At 30.2% G+C, this 22,331-nt stretch overlaps 1 protein-coding gene across 1 annotated transcript; it reads left to right on the top strand.

The window, feature by feature from the left end:
- Positions 1 to 567: 567 nt before the first annotated feature.
- On the top strand, positions 568 to 15,507 carry LOC123300421 (serine proteinase stubble). Its single transcript, XM_044882993.1, has 5 exons — positions 568 to 1,777; positions 7,768 to 7,879; positions 13,490 to 13,649; positions 13,718 to 13,962; positions 15,210 to 15,507. Exons 1-5 carry the CDS (start codon positions 568 to 570, stop codon positions 15,454 to 15,456), a joined length of 1,974 nt encoding a protein of 657 aa, XP_044738928.1. The 3' UTR covers positions 15,457 to 15,507.
- The last annotated feature ends 6,824 nt before the right edge of the window (positions 15,508 to 22,331 follow it).

Consider the following 22,331-nt stretch of genomic DNA (forward strand, 5'->3'; position numbering starts at 1 on the left):
AAATATTGAAAGTGAATTTTATATTATTTATTTTTAATTTTCTTTTACAGATTTTGTCATCATACACTTACTAGAAGCTATTTTATTCATTGGACATTGGTTAGGTCGCCTGCCTGCCTGCCTGATCAGCCAACAGAGTTTAACAACCAACACATCATTGGCATATCAATTATTTGTAAATAAATAACATTGCTGGCTGCTTATATCAAAATGTAGAAAGTTATTTTTTTTTATAAAAGAAATTATCAAACTATAAATACATATATTGAATAGAAGAAGAAGCAATACAAGCGCAACAACGCAACACAACCAGGTGAAAGTGATCACGTACAAACGAAAAACCAGCAAAGAACGATATTGAAAAGAATTCATTTTGATATGTAAACACGTGTTAATATATCGATCATAATATTCTTCCATTTGTTTTTGTTTTTTTTGACACTTAAAAAAACATGGCGAATTAAAACAAATGAAAGTCACTCTTTTTTTGACACTTAAAAAAACATGGCGGCTTAGCAAAACAAACGAATAACGATACTAAAAAAAATAAAAACTAGTCGAATCACAATGAAACTATCAAATTTATCATCAATTGTATTTATCACAGGTTTATTTTTAACGCAAGCAATTGATTCACCATATTTTAATCGATACGTTCGATTACCAGTTTATCATAGAAAAAATTCACTAATAAATACACCCATAGGGGCGCTGTCGTCAAGTAAAGCTAATCTATATTATAATATACGGCATGACTTGCTACCAAAAGCACAAAGTGGTGTTGTAAATATACATGCAGAGAAACAAGCTCAGGTCCAAGCGAAAAATTTATCTCAAATATTAAGTGTACAACGGACGGGGGAAATAAGTTCGAAAGATTTACTTAAAAAGTCATTAACGATTAATAATGATACACCACCAAGATGGTCGGAATTTTATAGCGAAGAAGAACATTTACGTACATCATCCCCACCACGACAATTATATTATAATAATCGACAACCCGTTACATATCAACAAAATTATCATAATCGATCACCGAAATCATTAACTTTTCCGACGGCTACGGGAGGGAATCATGATTTTATTAATATCAACACAGAAGCGGGATCATTTCAAATTAAACCAGAACAGTTGTTTGTTGAACAATCGCAACGAAATCAACTAGATCAACAAATTACGGCCGCGGCGTCATCAAATTATAATTTTAATACATCGTCGGAAATTGTGCAGAATGAGAATAGCGATTATTGGTCACAACCAGTTTTGAATCATTTTGAAAACCAAGCAGATAATTCGAATACCCGAGGAACAGAGGATAATGCTGCGTCGGTTGATACGAGTAACTCGAGACGATATCCATATATCGGAACAAACGCCCCTTCTCATATTCATAAACATACACCAAGAAATCCATTACCTCCACAACCGTATATAAATGTTCCGCCACCCGGATCTCCGAATTATTTTGCTGGTGGTAATAACCCGGCTTCACCTGGAGTAATTGCATCAGCTTCATCTACCACAGTTCCACGTACGGTTGGGAATAGTTGGCGATCTCGAGGACCACGTGTGATTTTTCCAACCAATAGTATAGGTGGCGTAGGAGGAACACCAAATGCGAATAATGAGTTCGTTACTTTTCGTGATCAACCCGATGATATTACCACAAACGATTGGTTAACGGGTGATGCAAATTTACAGGATTTAAATGCTGGTCCTCCACCCCCGCCACCAACTGGTATTAGTCAACCAGAACAAACCGCAAATGACCGAGGTAAGTTATAACTTTATTCGAATACCACTTACCACTTACCCACAATCAACAGATCTAGCCATATATCCTACTGCCTTCTTCCGCAAATGTTCTCCTTTAACAATAATCAATAACATTAGTCTGTGGAAGAGCTGGGTTTAGGTTACAAGGGAGGCTTCGATATTATAATTACTAATTTGGTTTTACTTTGGCTCAAATGGTAATTGATTATTGAATTTACTAATTGATTTGATGACTTCGACTTCTGATAAAGTTACTATTCATACGAAGCTAACGATTACGTTAAACTGAAACTTTTAGACCATTTTAAACTTGATAGAAATCACATACTAAGACTAACTTGTAATTTCTTTATACTAAATTTGCACCCAAACTTTGTAGGTCTCATGAAACTCCAATTAACCAGTAAAGACAAGTGTATATTTCAAATATTTAATGAAACAATGCAATATAGGAATGAAAAATGATTTTAGTTAGGCCGTCCTTCACTAGTAAAAGCACCGCACACAAATCTTGAAAAAGTCCTGTCGGGAATTAAGCTTAGACTATGTCCTCTTAGGTTTGAATTCTTTGAGTCCTTTTCAAGCTATGCAAACACGAATGTACTATTAGAGTTTCAAAAAATAACTTAAAGAAAAGTTGCAGAATTTGATGGGTGACATCATGTTATGAGTTATCAGATTAGATTGAACTCTCCTGGTTGATTTAATAGTCAATTTACAACCTAAATGGTTAGAGACTCAGAAGACCAGGCTACTAGAACTCAAAAACAGCTCATAAGATGAAGTTGCGTTTGTAATAATTTCAAATTGGTATGCTTTGGATATTAAAATTTTGAAGAATGTGATATCTTCATCCGTGTGTACTCTCTAAAGTTCAAGCAGGTACCCAAACCAGATACAAAAAAACCCTTAGCTATCTCAACTCGACACTCGCGAAAGTTTTCCTACATCTTTTTTCGAAATTCACATTTCGTTATCCCCCAAGAGAACAAGAATAATGATTTTATCAGTGAAACCAATTTATAGCATGATTTCCGGATCTCACCCAAAAATACTTTTGCATAAGGCTTCTCTTCTGGCATATTATTTATGTAAGATAAAATAGAATGATGTGTTAACCACAGATGTACCGTTTACGAATTCACACAAATGCTCTTACAATTTAAGGTATAATGTCCGTAAACCCCGTTAAAAGTTTTCAGTAGATGTTAGGAAAACCTACCACCTTGAGAATTGGAAAATTCAAAATTTTTTGCCCGTTAATTAAAAAAGAGATTCGTCTATTCGCACCGTGCGTGAGTTTTTTTGGAGGCGTTTCCATGGTAACGATACACTACTTTAATTATAGAATTGTATGGATGCATATATAATTGTATGGATTGTATTTATGACTTACATTGAAAATTTAATATTATTGTCTCACAAATTTAAATAAATAATTATGATAAATTTACATTTGAAAAATAATATTTGTGCAATTTGATTTCTTATTTTCATAATTTTTAATGCATTAAGTTTAATTAATTAATGATTTTCAATAATTTTAATTTGACATGTTCTATAACATTAACATGTAAAGAATTGCAAATTAGTCATTACAGCCTCCTTTAATGCCAAAATTTTTCACTGGAAGCGCTAGCATCGATTTTATTGTCCCTACCATGTCTACGCACACAACGAATAGTCAAGTTGGAAAAAGTTGCGTGGGTCAAATTTGACAGTGGACTAAAATTGAGACATTTTAAATTATTTGTCAAAGTATGCGTTTATATGAGCATATTTTTATAAACTTAACTATATATAACGGACATTATACCTTAAAATAATAAAGTGACAATAACCTTAACTCTTGTTCCATTCTCTCGGTCGGTTCAGTTTGATTCGGTATATGTTTTGCACACACTTCACCACATCGCATCATATAAGATATTCTTATTCTTATTCTTATGAACATGCATACATATTGTTTACAATAAAATAATGATTTGTTATGTTAAATTTGCTTTCTCTTGCCTTGGTATTTATTATTATTATTTCTTTGAACTTTCTTTCTTTCATATGTGATGTCTCCTTGTAAATATACATATATATGTACAGGATGTCCCACAGATAGCTACGCAAATTACACCAAAACAAGATTAATACAAGTGAAAACAAACAATTGACTGAATTAATTGTTGAAATACCATGTATAGTCAGTGTTGATTTCTTTATGACATAACACATACATAACTGATAATCAAGTATAGTACATATTATAAAATTTCCGCCTAATTGGCGCCCTCACGGGTAAACAGTGATGTTTACGAAAAAATGTTTCAAGCAAAAGTTGTTTATTTTTTGATAAGGAACATTTTTTACATTTAAACTTTTGTTCTATCTCTAACGGTTTACAAGATGGATCCTACGGACCCAAGAACCAATTGACCTATGATGCTCATTTACAAACTTGACCTCACTTTTTACGTCCTGAGTACGCTGTAAAAATTTCAGCTCGATATCTTTTTTCGTTTTTGGGTTATCGTGTCCACAGACGGACGGACGGACGGACAACCGGAAATGGACAAATTAGGTGATTTTATGAACACCTATGACAAAATATTTTTTCTAGCATCATTATTTTTAAGCGTTACAAACTTGGGACTAAACTTAATATACTATGTATATTTCATATATGCATGGTATAACAAGGAAAATATAAGCTTTAAGAAGAAATTTCGTCCTTTACGAATTTTATTCGATGTAAGCCTCACAAAACACTCGATTCTACACAAAACTAATATACTTTTTAGACCCTTTCGAGACATGTGAATTTTTTTATGTTATCCTCATTAAAGTCTCAAAATTTCTTGCATTATACCCAAAACTCATATACTTTTTAGGCCCTTTCGAGAACATGTGAGAAAATGCGATCTTGAACTAACAATTTGGCCCTTTTAACACTTATCTTTAAAAAACAAACAAACACTTAATCAAAGAGCAAATCCTCATATGTATGATTTTCTTTTGGTTATTTATCAAATTGACATATAGAGCCATTATTACTACGAGATGACGCAGACTTGAACTCCTCGGCAGACAGTAATGCGGCGGATACAGCCGAGGAGTGTATTAGTTCAGGTGGTCAATGTGAATTTTTCGTCACGTGTTGGTTGGGTGGTGGTCTTCTCGATGGCGGTTGTGGTCTTCTATTAACTGGATGCTGTTTTTATAATAATAAACAAAAATTACAACGTGGCACAAAGGAGGCACCATTAGAGGTACCAAAAGTTTTGGAGTATACGGGGCCGAATATTAATGATGCAAGTGAGTTGTTTATTATTTGTTTGCTCGGCTTCTGGAATGTATTGTTTTGTAGTTTTAGTGTTTGTTTGTTCTTCTAAGATTAATTAAATTTTTGTTGCATGCAGATTTTTGGTTATATCGATGTGGTTGTATGTCTTTTTCTAACATTTTTGGTGTATTTTGTTGCTCTTTGGTTGATTTACTAGCATGTTTAGTTATATAATAAACAAGTGAAAACAAACAATTTACTGAGTTAATTGTTGAAATACCATGCATAGTCAGTGTTGATTTCTTTATCACATAACACATACAAACATGTGACACATACGTAACTGATAATCAAGTATAGTAAATATTATAAAATTTCCGCCTAATTGGCGCCCTCACGGGTAAACAGTGATGTTTACGAAAAAATGTTTCAAACAAAAGTTGTTTAATTTTTGATAAGGATCATTTTTTACATTTAAACTTTTGTTCTATCTCTAACGGTTTACAAGATGGGTATACGGATGGGTCAAGACCCAATTGACCTATAATGGTCATTTACGAACTTGACCTCACTTTTTACGTCCTGAGTACGCTGTAAAAATTTCAGGAAATATTGTATCGGACTAAAATCAAGATCAAGATTTAGAAAAATTCTAGTCCATCTTGGGCCGTCATTTTTTCGAAACGAACTTTGTTCTAGACCTGCGTTATTGATCAGCTTAAGAAAAAAAAATGAAGATGATCCTTTAATGTTTTCAAAATATGTCACAAAAACTGGAAAAATGGCAACATTTCATTCTTTTAAAGAAAAGTGCCTCCATCTAGGTACTTCGAAATCTAGTTACTTTTAAAGAAAAGTACCTCATCTATAGGTACTTCGAAATAAAGTTATATAATGAAGTTTTTCTACAATTCTCCCGTTTTATATCATTTCAAAAATTCAATTTAATAAAAAGGATTCTTCATGATTGGGCATAAAATCTGTCCATAGATTCTTTTGTAATTACTTTCTTTAAATTATAAAATTCAATTTTTTGAAATGATATAAAACGGGAAGCATTGTAGAAAATCTTCATCTAGGCTAGATGAAGTATGGTAATTTTTTTTTAACTACATAAAAACCTCCGATTACATCTTTTGTAATTTTTACCTGTGTAATAATATCTTTGATTAGATTTTCTGGTATTTTATTTATTTCCTATTTTTAAGGAAGGATTTCCTTTTTTTTTTTTAAAGAAGACCAATTATTGGAAATTAATTATTTATTTTTACATTACCTTGTACGCATTACCTTAAATAATTTCCTGAATTTTCTTTTTCATAATTTATGAAAATCTTTCATGTTAAATAGCAATCAATAATAATTGAAGTTAAATTCCTTCATAATTTTTTAAGATAAGATTTGTAAAACGCCAAATCATTGGAAGTTTTTATCCGAAACAATAGGAAGAACGATGATTGTGCTAAATAAGGATCTCATTTGGATAAATTATTAATTTTTTGGTTAAATCAACGATTTAAGTTTAGTTTTTAGTCCATTTTTATCAAGTAAGTTAGAAATTGAACTTAAAGGTACATTTATCATGTGTTAGAAAAAAAAATTGTTTTTTACGTTTTAGAAAAAGGGTCATAGCTAAAGTCTGAACTGGACTTTATTCTAAACTCTTCTCTATGCGTTTTAAGAAACTGTAGGGGTAATTTTGATGTCGAACTGGCCATATTGCCCATAAAAATGTAAAACTAGACTTGATACCATGACAAAATTGAAAGTGAAATTAAAAATTGATTAAAAAAACTAAGAAGTTATAAGTAATCAAATATTGCATTCAAAGGTTTGTCCATCTCATTTTAGCAAAAGTTTTATATGTAATTCTATGGCGATACCCACGTATGACGTCACAATGTTAAATTTAACTAACTCTTTGGTAAAAGTAAAGGTTAGTTTTTAAAACCAATATCCATTATACATCACTTTTAATGAATTAAAGTGTATATATTTATAAATATTAATAAAAATAAATTATTTAAAATGCTACCGGTATAATATTATTAAGAATATCATTATTTATTAATAAATATATAATTATAATAATTATTAATTTTGCATGCTAATTTCTAATAATTTATTAAAGCCAAAATATTATATTTCGATATGTTCTCATTACACTTTCATAATATTCAACAAAATTATTCAATTGTTATTATAATGATTATAAATATTACAAAATCAATTATTAAAAATTATTAAATTTGACAATCTGTACGATTTTTATGATTATGAAGCTGCTATTATTTGGGGAATCTACTGTGTAAGAATTTATTTGGCTATAACCATTGCAAATTGAGACATTAATCGCTGCTACACGGAGCTTGCCTTTTTTTCGATTATCGACATGGTCTCGCTGAGTACTATTAACGAGACCTAAAACTTATTCTTACCCGTAAAAGCCCTCCGGCTAATCAAACTTAACCAGTCTATGCTCTTAGACATAATTCAAAGTTTACAAGGTATTAATATCCGACTGCAAACATTTGAAACCTGCGGCTGGCAATAAGTCTCTGATTCGATTAAGAACAATTCAGTTCTAAACTTCGTAAAAATAACAAATTATAAAGATTTCCTGTTTACAAACCTTTCCGATTGCTTTTCATTGCTAAATCAGATTTCCTTTTGTAATATTCCTCCCCTTAATTCTAATTGTTTGTTTGCTTTAGGTTGTGGAATATCACCAGCGAAGCAGACAGCTCAACGTCGTATTGTTGGTGGTGATGAAGCCGGTTTTGGATCATTTCCATGGCAAGCATATATCCGTATTGGAACATCTAGGTAATGACTCATTTTTTTTTGAGATAAGGGTTTGAGTAAAGATTTGAGATAAGTGTTAAGAAGCGTTTTGGTATTTCTTAAGACAAGTTAGTTAATGAGAAAAATTGACCGATAAACAAGCGATGGGGTAGATCCGAAAATATGGTTGTATTTTTTGATTTTTTTAAGCGCTTAGTTTTTGAAATAAAAATTCTTGAAAAATAAAAATGCAATATTCGTTTAGCTAACACATAGCGAATGCATAGGGAGGGAATTCGCTTAGCTAGCACAGCTCCTGCGCTAAGAATTTTTTGTAATTTCTGTTTTAAACAGATATTTACCGTAAAATTGCAGTGTGATGTCTAATCAACATTAAGGACTACAAAAACTATCAATATCAAATAAAAATTAAACTGTAATGACTTTCAGGAAGTTCAGGCTACAATCAGCTCTCTTTTACTATAAAAAACAATGAGCAAAAACCATTTATTTGATGAACAGTAGGCAAGGTAGTTTAAAAGTAATATAATATTAAGTTGAAGTTGAAGTTGATTATATTAAATTATATGGTATGGCTGGTATAAGTAAGAGCACTTCAATTTACCTCACTGTTTCAGATTATAAAGAAGTAAGTTTATTTAAAAACAAGTGAAAACAAACAATTGACTGAGTTAATTGTTGAAATACCATGTATAGGCAGTGTTGATAACTCTGTCACATTTCACATATATACATATCTGACATATTTAACTGATATTCTCATATAATGCGCAAGTGTTGATGCGCAATCGTTTGTTTTTTTTGACGTCATGTAAATAACAAAAGATATTCACTTTGATATTCCTATATTAATACATACTATAAAATTTGTACCTAATTAACGCCCTCGTGGGTAAACGGTGATGTTTACAAAAAAATGTTTCAAACAAAAGTTGTTTATTTTTTTGTAAGGAACATTTTTTACATTTAAACTTTTATTCTATCTCTAACGGTTTACAAGATGGGTACTACGGACCCATGACCCAATTGACCCATGTTGCTCATTTACGAACTTGACCTCACTTTTTACGTCCTAAGCACGCTGTAAAAATTTCAGCTTGATATCTCTTTTCGTTTTTGAGTAATCGTGACCACAGACGGACGGACGGACGGACGGACGGACGGCCGGACGGACGGACGGACAACCGGAAATGGATTAATTAGGTGATTTTATGAACACCTATACCAATTTTTTTTTTGTAGCATCAATATTTTTAGGCGTTACAAACTTGGGACTAAACTTATAATACTATGTATATTTCATATATACATGGTATAAAAACTTTTAAACTGCTACCTGTCTTAAAAGTTAATGGCAATGCACCGTAACCATAACTACTTTCTCCATATAAATATTTTTTAAACGCACGCTTATTATTATTATCATAATAATAAATTTTGATATTTAAATATTCTTTTATTTTTTTAATGAATTGTAGTTAAAAAACAATCATCTTTTTTTTACAAAAGTACGTCACAAGCTCAATTGATTAAGACGTAACCAATTCCGTTCGCGTTATGCTTAGGGTAAATTATTCGATTCCCGCCGTTACAACCAAAATTAATTTAATTAATAGTTGTGATGGGCTGATGTAGTGTAAGGGGGTGTACCTACTCAGCCTTTGAAAATAATTGAGGAGCTGATAAATGAAATTATCAACGGAAAAGGTGGTAAAGCACATATATAGAATCACATTGGGCTCTCTATTCTAAGTGTCTGATCTTCATGGACAGTCAATATAATCTAACCTAAGTATAAAAGCCATTTTTTGGGGCGATGATTCCGTTCAAATACTCTTTTAATACTTAATAAGTATGAAATCTCATAAAACAACATATTTTGAAAGTTTTTGACAATTTTAAACTTGGAATGAATAAAAACAAATTTTAAAAAAACTTTTTAATAGAAAGTAAACATATTAGAATTGACATAGAAAAGAAAAAAACCAAGTGTGTCCATCTATATAAGGGATGTACGAGCACGGTTGAGTAAGGGGTTGAAATTAACTTTATCTTATTTTCTACTTTGACGATGAATTTTATTATAACTTCATGAATGTAGACGCAAAATAAGAATAAAATTTTTTCAATATCTGCCTTTATTTTCGAAATATCAAAAGCTGAATAATTTACGAAAATTTTCAATTTTCAATATATTGAAAATTACGCTGGATATGGAATAATGATTTCATCCAACTCAGAATGAACACTGATATGTTCTAAACTGAGAATAGATGCTGAACTTTTTTCCAAAACTGAATTACGATCGCAGAAGCCCTATTGTATCGGACCGAGGGCGAATCGAGAACGAATTCTGGTCGAAGCTATATAGTGTAGATCGGGTCTTACAAGTTTATAGCAGTTTAGTTCTTTTTGTACAAAGTCAATAACCTTTTCTCAATTCTGTTACCTCGAACATGATTTTAAAACTTAAAACGATATATAGAATAACACTCTGAACGAACTCGTTTTTTAATACAATCTCAATATAATGTAAACATACATTATATCAAATTAATTTGCAATAAAATTATATATTATTAACAACCATAATTATGATTTCATTTTAAAATTAAAAACTCAACTATTATTAATTATTATATTAAGTTATTAAAATTATAAAAATAATATATACAAAATATTAAAAAAAAAAAATTAACTAAGACTTCCACTTTTAATTTCATTTTCATTATATTATAGTTAGGTATTATCTATGACTTTTTAATATGATTATAAATAAATTAAGAACAAGTCAAAAGATCAATATAAATCAGCAGTTTGAGTGTAGAGTTGTTTAGTGGAGAGATAGACTTTCACACAAGTGAAATTTTAAACAACAACAACAGCAAAGTTTTAAATAAAATCAATCAATTTGTTGTATTATATTTTAATAACTTTTTATTTTAATTTTTACATTTCAAAATATTGTTTAAAAATATAATTAATTGTAATCCCATATTTATAAATTTTATAGGGATTAAGGTTTGCATAAACGAAAAACTTGTACTTTAATGTTGTAAATTCTATACGAGACGTAAAAAATCAATCAATTTATTGTATTCTGTTTAAGGTAGTTGCTCCGTGATTGCAATCTATATTAAGGAAGTATGTGCACCAAGGCAATTTTAAATAAAAAGCTTGATGTAATTTATATAAAGTTGGATTAAGTCTAAATCAATTCTGAAAGTTTTAGGGTGGTGGGTGGCATGATTATTTAAATAAATAAAGAACTTCTAAAGTAGGCATATTTAACATTGGTTTTAAGGAAAAATGGTAGTTGGATGTTTTCATGGATTTCTTCAAAACTAATCGATGCTAATTAAAAAAACACTATTTAAAGTTAAAACCTTAATAAACAAGGGAAAGAAATTGACTGAGTTATTTGATGAAATACCATGTAAAGGCAGTATTGATTACACTGTCACAATACACATACATACATGTGACACATAGAATTTGCGCCCTCACGGCTAAACAGTGATGTTTACGAAAAAATGTTTCAAACAAAAGTTGTTTATTTTTTTATAAGGAACATTTTTACATTTTACATTTACTTTTGTTCTATCACTAACGGTTTACAAGAACCGAACCTTGACCTATTTTGCTCATTTACGAATTCGACCTACCATTTTACGCCCTTAGACTTAAGCTGTAAAAATTAAAGCTTGATATCTCTTTTTGTTTTTGAGTTATCGTATTGTTAGACGGACAGACGGATCGACAGGCAAGCGAAAATATACGAATTGGGCGATTTTATGACCACCCATAACAAAAATTTTTTCGTAGCATCAATATTTTTAAGCGTTACAAACTTGGGACTAGACTTAGTATACCTTGATATATATTACAAATATATATATGGTATAATGACTGAAAAAAAAAAAAAAAAACGTTGTGCCCGACTAATTAAGGCTGTATGAGCACGATCGTGGGATGATGAATTTTGTTATAACTTGGCAATATAAGACGAAAAGTAAAAATCAAATTCTTTGATATTTGGGAGTAATTTTTAAAATATCGAAAATTGAAAATTTTGTTTAATTATTTAGCTTCGATATTTCGAAAGCCAAGGCAGAAATCGAAAAATTGTATTCTTATTTTTCGTCTACATTCATGAAGTTGAAGTTGAAAATAAGGTACAAATAATTTCAACCACAAGTCTATACTCTCCTTGGCGCTTGTACTACCTTAACGAATATATTTCCCAACATATATTTGACTCAAGATTTTATGGTTAGTCTCCCAAAAATAATTGAGTTGTCGATTTTTAGTTACATATCCTCCAGAAGTTCAAGTGTGTGTGTATGTTGAACTGAACCATTTATTTATTTATATATATTTTTTTTATAAATAAATTTAAATGTTCTTGCCACTGGTGAAATTGATTCTGAGGTAACGTCAAGGTCGATACTCTAAATTGATGTAAATAAACTGTTTCATTTCAATTTATTTATTATCATTATTATTATTGTTGATATATTTTAAGAGAAGAGAGAAATCATTTTTTAAAAATAAAACTTTTTATTTTTTTAAAATTAAATTATTGTTTGCATGCATCATGCTAAAATTTATTCATGAAATTGTTCAATTTGATTGACAAAAAGGGCACACACACATATTTATATTTAAATGATGCTTTAGGCATATCACGATTCAGCTCAAGTGATATTCGATCGATATTTTCAGATAGCTACTAGAAAATTATATTGTAATTATCGTCGGTAACCTGAAGGAATTCATAGTCTTGGGTTAATTTTATTTGGGGACTCTGTCAGTTGTCAGCCTATTTATTTATTAAATTTTCTCCTCTGAATGATTTGTAAATTATTTGTACGGCAGAAAATGATTTGTATTTAATTCGGAAACGCAATTTTTTGCCCAATTGTAGACGTATAAAGGGTACGATATAAAAAATCGAGAAAAAAAATTGATTTTGATAATTTATGAAACTTGGATTATAAGATAATTTTGATCCAAAAAATTAAAAAATTGGGTTTCTTTAACGGTTGGATGGATAGCTTTTGAGAAATAGATTCAAATACTGCAATTTTGGACGATATCTCAAAAACTACCCGTTCAATCGTCAAAGTGGTGTGAATTTTGTACTTTTTGGGTAAAAATTACCCTAGAAAATAATTTGTACCAAATTTTATTTAATTTTTGACTTCTTTGTACCCCTTTGAAATAATCGAGAAAATCAGAAGAAAAAAAAATATATTGTTTCATAATATGACCAAATTTGATTAATTGAGTAGTAAATTTGACCCAAAAAATTTTAAAATTGGTTTCATATAACGACTAGTTCACTAGTTTTTAAAATATCACCTTAAATTCTAAAGAAAAAACTTTTATTTTGGTTTAAGGACACTTCTCGAAAAATATTCATCTAATCGTCAACAAAAAACTAGTTGATTTCGCAGCAGAGCGAAGTTTCTTAGGTAGCTGCCAAAGGAATTGCTACGGGATTTCAGAAACTAGTTTTTTTAAACTATTAAATATCTGAAAGTTTATACTTGTGCCAGAACAAAGTATCCCCCCTTTTAACAGAACTCCCAATATTTGAGATTATAGATTTATTTTTACTTTTTTTAGGTGTGGTGGCTCTCTTGTATCAAGACGTCATGTAGTTACTGCAGGTCATTGTGTAGCGCGAGCATCTCCTCGACAAGTCCATGTCACACTTGGAGACTATGTTATAAATTCTGCTGTGGAACCATTGCCAGCTTATACATTTGGCGTATCGTCAATTCAGGTAAAATTGTTTATCTTTTTGCCTCTTCAGTTTTGGAAGATACAATTACTTTAAATTTTATTTCCTAGGTGCATCCATATTTCAAATTCACACCACAAGCTGATCGATATGATGTGGCTGTATTACGTTTAGATCGTCCGGCTCATTCGTTACCACATATAGCACCGATTTGTTTACCAACAAGCGGTGAAGATTTTCTTGGACAAGTTGGTGTAGCCGCTGGATGGGGTGCACTTTCACCTGGTTCACGCTTACGCCCACAGACCTTACAGTCAGTTCCAGTTCCTGTTTTAGATAATAGAGTTTGTGAAAGGTAAGGGTTTGCGCTTTACCCGGGAAAAAAATATATAATAATCAAATGTTTGATAAAAAGAAAAGTCTATATGGTAAGTAAAATTGGATGTTGGAAAAATTTTTTAGTTACAATCCTGGATTTTTTTACAGTGTTAATTTGTTGCGGTTTTTAAATCATGATAGAGATTTTTAGCTGTGGATATTAGTCGGCTACAATATGACGTCGATACAGCTGAAATTTTTGAATTATTTGCAATATACGAGTTTGCAAATTTTTATAGTTACACTAACAATAAGGCGGAATTGGATTTCGTGAAGAACGGTTTATATGTCTTAAGAATATTTGTTTTTAAAGTTATTGGATTTCAATGTACTATTTTGAAGTTGGTCTTTTTTTCTCATTTAAAATTTTCTATAATCATTCATTTCTTTTACCAAAAAAAAATAAAATTTAAAATATTTTAAAAATTTGTTGTTTTAGAATTTTACGCAGAATAACCTGAGCCCCAAAATTATAAAGCTTTTTAACTTTATTACAGTTAAACTCCTCTAAAGACATCCCTAACATTTACTTACGCGTTCACATTCAATTCAGGCAACACTTGTTTGAGAAGAAAACTTTCTTACCCTTTTTACATTCTTGTTATCAACAATGACTCACCCGATTGGATCTATTGTGGCTAATAGCTCGTTTTGAAGTTAATCCATCAAAAACTAGCTTAAATAAAAGTTGCAGTGCTTAATTGGGGACATCATGTTCTGACGTCATATTGGACCTAGTTCTTCGGGTTGGTTTTGTTCAAGTTATTTTTGGATTGGTTAACTACGAAATATTAGCCTTCATAGATTAAAATGGTCCAGCCATTTGGAGGCTCAATATCAACGAAAGGAGAAAAGTCATGGAAAAATTGTTATTTTAAGGTCCTATCCTGTGACGTCAATTTAACTAGAAAATGAAAGGACGAGAAAGAATAGAAGAATTTGACGACATAAAGGAGACACATTTTATGGAAAACTTACGAATTACAAATCGTTTGCCCTTAGAAAATGCAAAAAACTGTGAAAGTATACGTTGGGGATAGCTTCAAAGGATATTAGACTCTTATAAAACCAGAAAATGCCTTAGAATAATTAAGTCTATGAATTTCTTCTGCGTTGAATCCCAAAATAGCAAATTTTTGTATTTATTTCCTTTCAAAAGAAAGTTTTTTTCATCTAAAATATATGAAAATATATAAGAAATAAATTATTCGAAAACTGTTTCAGATGGCATCGAGCTAATGGTATAAACGTAGTCATTTACGATGAAATGTTATGCGCTGGCTATAAACACGGCGGTCGAGATTCATGTCAAGGTGATTCTGGCGGTCCGCTTATGTTACAACGAGCTGGCCGTTGGTATTTAATTGGCATTGTTAGTGCGGGATATTCATGTGCACAGCCGGGACAACCAGGAATCTATCATCGAATAGCGCATACTGTTCATTGGTTAGCACGAATGATTGGAATATAGAAAAAAACAAATTTTGTAAAACCGCAAAGTAATTTTATTCAAGTCAAAATGCGCGGCCATAATAATTTATACCAATTGACTTTACAAGAAAAAGGAGGATGTACCGTAAATTATTTTAATTGAGAGAGAATTGTTTTTTTTTTTGTAAATTTTTTAAAGTTTTTTTTTTTAGTGAATTTAACTAATTAATTGTGTGAAATTTGCATTTAAAAACTCATTTTTGTTAAATTATTATTAATTATTTTAAAGTAGTTTTTTTAAATAACTTATTTTTTAATTATTTAAATTAATAATTAATTAAAACAAAGGACGCTTTTTTTAAATTATAGTAAAATTTAAGAAAAAAAGAAATTTGTCGAATACATGTAAAAATCGTTGAAGTCAAACGGAGTGAATTGAAACAGTGAAATGTCTAGAAATAAAACTTCGAAAATAGGTTTTCATTCATTACCATTGCTTCTTACTATTTTTATCTCGAAATATTCACAGAAACAATATTTTCGAAAATTACCAGATATTCCAATGTTTCGACTCACTCGGTTTTACGATATTGATTTTCGATGCTTCAATAATTTAATCGTTTCTAAGAAAATTGTTTTTTATGCGTTAGCTATAGGTTTTAATGTTTGCTTTGTAAGCAAAATGTAGCGCTTAGAATACCGTAAGGAACGGCATAAACAAAGTTTCTTGAGACATTAATTTATGAATTCCTCGAAAGTAAATTACCCGAAAACCCTAAATCACTTGAAACAAAACGAATGATGATGTCAAAATGTCAGTAAATTAAAAAAAGTCAATAAATTTTGTATGTCCCTATTCCTAGGCTAGAAAAAATTTGACTCACACTCTAGGAGAATGATCACCATAGTGAGTGACCCAACAGTAATGATTAAAAACGAATTTTACGATTCATAAAACTGTACTTAATCAACTCGATTATGATTTTTGAAATTTTACCTTTATTTGATCATCGATGAAATTGAAATCAAATTCATTATCATCTAACTTTATATCTTTTTGCGGAATGAACTTTTGGCATAATACAGATCAGATATTGTTGCAAGTAGCAAAACGATTACTATTTTTTAAATCAATGTGCTTTATTTTGTTGCATTTATGCATTTGTTTTATTTCGGAAACTACTTCTGCTTCCGATTTTGTCTTTTGATTTTGTTTTGGGATGTGGTCATATTGACAACATTAGGAACCCAAAAAAGCGGTCTTAAAAAAAGTACCTATACTTGAAAGTGCATTTTACAAAGTAAACAATCATTTTTAATTTACTCTGTGCCCAAATAATAAGGTGACATGGTATTTATTTTGAATATTCTTTATTTATTCTTCCACATCAATTTCACCCCCTTCAAAGTAATCCCCTCCCAATGCAATTCACTTATGCCAACGGATTTTCCAATCTTCTAAACACTGGTTGTAGTCACTTTCCGGGATTGCCTTCAATTCCGTCTTCGCTGCGGCTTGAATCTCATCTATCGTATCAAAACGGTGTCCCCAGAGTGGAACGGTCTTTTGAGCTTGATGGACAGCCAGAAGTCGCAGGGCGCCAGATCAGGTGAATACGATGGTTGCGGAACGATATGGGTTGAGTTTTTGACGAAATGATTACGAATTATGAATGCAGTATGGGATAGTGCATTATCGTGGTGTAAAAACCATGAATTGTCTTTCCACAATTCCGACCATTTTAGGCAGATAGCGTTACGCAAATGACGCATAACGTTCAAATAATATTCCATGTTGACTGTTTAGTCGGCCGGAAGGAATGAATTCATAATGTACAACAAACGCGCGCAGTTTAAATTCAAATGTCACCTTATTTTTTGGACACAGTATTATTTGTCAAAAAGTTTTATTAAAACAATTAACATTCAAATTTAATTATTGCACAAAAAAAGAATTTCAAGTAATTATATGTGAGAATGTAGGAAATTAACTTTCTTATGGAAGGAAGTTTAATTTTTTTGTTTTAAAAAGTATGTAATATTAATTTACCATGTAAATATTTAATGTAAATAACTACCAAAAAATAATGAAAAAAAATTTTACTCTTAAAACACAATACATTTTTAATAATTATGTATTTTTATGTAAATATAAATATTTTAGATTGATTAAATGAACTAGTTGATCTTAGTTGTTTAAGGCCTATCTACATAAAAGACCATGCACAAATTAGATGTAAATCTGCATTTCGGTCAAATTTTGGCAAATGACAGTTTAAGTCATTCAACTTTTCTTTTCATTGTCACAAGTCATGAAAATGACAGGATTTCATGTTATAGCTAAATTAAAGTTGAAAAATGTACTTATTTGTATAATATATGTCTAATTGCCTTTGTGTGTATAGGCAAATACATATACAGATATGTATAACAACATGCATACGTGTGTATTTTAATGTAAGAGTTTTGTTTTTCAATTCTTGCTTTTTTGAAGAATGAATGTTACAAAAGTCAAAGAATCTTGGAGGCCAATTAATAGGTCCATTTAAAAAGTTTACAAGCGACAATTTGCAAGCGTTACTCTCGGGAGAGTCTATTTATTATGAAATGGCAAAGCAAACTAATCACTATCGAGTATACAATACTCGAAAGTTGTCGAGTATTGACAATTACAAACTCACAGATGTGAACCTCTATAAAACATCCTTTATTTTATCATATTTATTCTGTACAATAATACACTATAAACTATCCTTTATAATTCAAATCGAAATTTAAATTTTAGAAAATTTTGAGCATAAGCATCACTTTTTTCTGATAAAAATATAGAGAAAAATTGCATACCATATAATTTTTCATAATTACGATCTCCACAAAGTCGGTACTTAACTTAAAGTATATTAGCAAATATACTTCATAAAATGATTCTTAAACTTTTGACCTGTCCTGAATATAGTTAATTCACTCAACCGTATTTTGGTTATTCTCTCAAGATAGACCCGAAATCTATGAAAGCAAATTGAACATATGAACATATCTGTTAAAGAGATAAATGCCAATAAATGCAGTCTAATAAATGAACAATTTTCATATCTTTAAAATACTAATTAATGTCACAAAATGTGTATAAAAGTAACTGTAGTTACCTTTAGTTATAATAAATTAATTAATTATTAGATAATAATTAAGTAATAACTGATTGTGTGATTATACGAGTATATATCGATATATTATTATTTTATGTTATTTTAGAAAAATTTTATTTAAAAAAAATATTGTTTTCAATAAAGATTTGTAAAAAGAACAATGTATAATAATTATTTTACAAGATTTAATTTAGTTTAACCTATCCCAGTGTCTATAATCAGATCTTGCAAGTTATATTTCACCTATTTCCTGACATTGTCCCACTTCCGAATAATGGGTAAGGTACACATAACCACTTGTAGAACCTTGAAACACTCCAATAGTTTAGAATAACAGGTATCACAATATTACACAACAAACTCTCCGTTACAGAAAATTCACAGGATTTAAATGTTGAGAACACATTGTGCTACGAAAACAAAATCAATGATAAATCAAAGAAAAAATTTCTAATCTTATTTTAGTCCAACTTTTCTGATCTTAGGCAGTCTAACATTATTTAAGTCATAACATGTGATTTTAACTAATCTGCTGTGATTTTAACTTCATTTTTTTTCTGTTTGCACTCTTTTTGGCGTTTTGAGTCCAATCTGTGTAATAATTAACAGACCCTTTGATACTATATTCTCGTATTTCTTAGAATAGAGAAACTGGATTAGTGTGCTAAGATTTTAAAGTAAGGAAGAAATAAGCTACATATTTCATTTGATTACAAGACTTTGAAATTTTTTATGATTTAAAAATCAATTCATAGATAAAACGGGCTATTTATTATACTGTCTTTTGTACGAACTAGCATGTAGGTGGAAGCGCAAGTAAATCCATTAAACACATTCGTTTTCTGAAGTCCTTTTACTCAATTCTAGTAATAGTCTATACCTCTTTATTCTCCCTTTATGGCATCTCTCAGTAAGGAAGCTTTCCGTAATTAGATCCCCAAGGTTGTTAAGAAAAGTTTAGCAAACCCTATACTTTATCTCTGCGATGTTTAAAATTCGAATTAAAGGTTCCGTATCTGTTAAAACTAGAAAAAGTGACTTTCAAACGGCTGAGCAAATTTTCTTGAACCATGGTCAAGAACACTCCCCATCAAATTATCTTTCAAACAAATAAATAAACAAATCAAATTGGGCTCATCCGTTTGGGAACTGCGATGCCATAAACGATTCGATCAGACTTGATTTTTTGTCGGGGGGTTTGTTTTTATTTTTTAATTAATAACTACTCCTGATTCCATTTTCCTAGTTTAAAAGTGTACAAGGAAGTGATAAAGGTTTTTATATATTAAAAACGTTAAATATTATTTTTAAATATATTTTTCCATACAATTGAAAGTTTTCGTGTATAATTTAAACTAGATCTTACATTTATTTATTTATTTACTTTAAAATATAGTTAATATCACATTTACTGCTCTAACTCTTGTATGCGTTCAGCACTTTACTAAAGTAAGTATGCGCTTATTTTTTTTATATAATATAAAATTTATTATTATTGTTGTTATTATTATTATTATTATCATTATCTGTGTTAATGACCTACAGAACTTGTTTTCGCATAAGTAATAAAAATATTTTAATATTAGCATGTACGATAATTATAATTGTATATGTGTGGTGTAAGTATTTTGGGCTTCATTTAAAGATCCGTAGTCAGAAATCGATGAAAAAATGGTATTCAGACCGAGAGCAATTCCAATTCAACCCTCTGCGTTTTGAGTTTATCTATTACCTTTCGGGCAATTTCTTTATTGATTTTTCTTAGTGAATAGGGAGCATCTATAAACTACGTGGCCCGATCAAGAAAGGGGGGGGATTACGTCAAAAGCTACGCTGAGCTGCGTCAAGAGAGACAAAATGAAAGTTATTAACAGTTTAAGTTGTGATATATGGGCATCCGAGGGATAGGTACTTGAAAAGAGAAAAGTATTCCAAAGAGACTGAAATAGAGCTACGTTTTGTTTATGGATACTCCCTTATGAATTATTTTTGTGCGTAAACTTAAAAGCTTTTGGCAAATAAAGTATGTTTCAATCTGTGCCTAAGTTTAATTTCGTGTCTATAATTAGCGAAACACCCAGATTTGTTTGTTTTCAAATTATGGGTGAAGTAACGAGGGAAGACCGATTGTCATTAAGTTCAGACAACTTGGTCAAAATTGGATCAACGTTTGCCCATACTTTAGAACGAAAACAACGTGTAACATATAAAGGAGAGATATTTGGAGAAACTTTAGTTGAAAATTCAAAAAATTTGGTTTTTTAGCCAGCCAATATTTCAATCCTGAATACCTGCTTTCAATTTTCAACTATTTCTTTTTTTAGCCAATTAGCTCACGTAAAGTATTCCTTTTTTGCAGACCTTTGCATCAATGTGCTTTTACGTTATTTTCCAAACAAAAGTTATGGACACAATTCAAAAGTATGGCAGAATTTGACGATCCTAACTCATATAAAAAAATGAAATAATATCGTGAAACTTAGCGTTTCATTCAAGATATTATAAATTCAATTTTCAAATAGATGCAAGTGAACCCATTAGAACCCAAAATATGAGCTACCTACACGCCTGACAATTTATTAGTTTAATGTCATTGCCATCCACACATAATAATTTCGTATAATAATTATAATTTGGGCAAAGGTTAACGTTATGTATCTATACGTATCCAAAAAAAAACAAACAGTACCTTATAATCAAAAATCCAAAAATTAATGAATCGTTATTTAACGGTGAAATAATGTTTCTTTTACATTTTATATGTATAATAAACTAAAATATAAATTAAATTGTATGTATGTATAAAAAGAATACACACAATTGTATTGGCTGAGAGTGTCTGAATTGAATAGAATGGACAGAACATCGGCATCGACTTTGACTTTGACTTGTGACTACTATACTAGTCTGTACAGTTATTTAGTATTTATTCTTGATTAACATTTTTTCAAAACGTTCTAATTCATGTGATTTTAATACACAAGGTATACAATGTGTTCACGAAATACAAAAGATATTATCGTCGTGCCGTCATATCACTGCCATATTTTATTCAATTTTGATAAATTCAGTATGTAATTTCACTAAATTTGATTCCTATTTTTCAAATTTTTGGCCAAATGAAACATAAATTTCAAAAATTAGCCTCCATGGTATCCACATTTGACGTTAGGGGTCACATCAGCGAAAAAGCACTACAATAAACGGAAAATACGACCCAAAGAGAGTGGGTTTCAAAAAAAAAAATTCGTTCAAATGGGATAAAATTTGGCCAAAATATCAGAAAAATTGATTTTTGTACTCTATGACGTCATAAAATTTCAAAAAGTTTTATTTTTTTGTACCATTGCCAAATTTTATCCAATTTTGATAAACCGAGTAAGTTATTCCACTAATGTTGGGTCATATTTTTCAAATTTTTGATCAAATTTAACGTATCACTATTAAATTTCAAAACTTGGGCATTATGGTTTCCACATTTGTCGTAAGGATCCATATTAATGAAAAACCATTACAATGACTGGAGAGTACGACCCAAAATAAATGGATTTCAAAAAAAAGTTCGTTCAAATGGGATAAAATTTGGCCAAAATATCAAGAAAATGGATTTTTGTACTCTATGACGTCATAAAAATCCAAAAATTTTGATTTTTCTGTATCATTGCTAAATTTTAACCAATTTTCATAAACTAAGTATGTAAATCCATTAACTTTGGGTCATATTTTTCAAATTTTTGGTCAAATTTAACGTATCATTAATAAATTTCAA

Source organism: Chrysoperla carnea, chromosome 5 (assembly GCF_905475395.1).
Source record: "Chrysoperla carnea chromosome 5, inChrCarn1.1, whole genome shotgun sequence".
In the NCBI taxonomy this organism is placed as follows: domain Eukaryota; kingdom Metazoa; phylum Arthropoda; class Insecta; order Neuroptera; family Chrysopidae; genus Chrysoperla; species Chrysoperla carnea.

Bases quoted from the DNA above. Each gene is read 5' to 3' on its own strand.
- LOC123300421 (XM_044882993.1), top strand. From the start codon at position 568: ATGAAACTATCAAATTTATCATCAATTGTATTTATCACAGGTTTATTT. The intron at 7,880-13,489 runs GTAATGACTCAT...TACTTTTTTTAG, and splicing joins ATCCGTATTGGAACATCTAG to GTGTGGTGGCTCTCTTGTAT. The intron at 13,650-13,717 runs GTAAAATTGTTT...TTTATTTCCTAG, and splicing joins TTGGCGTATCGTCAATTCAG to GTGCATCCATATTTCAAATT.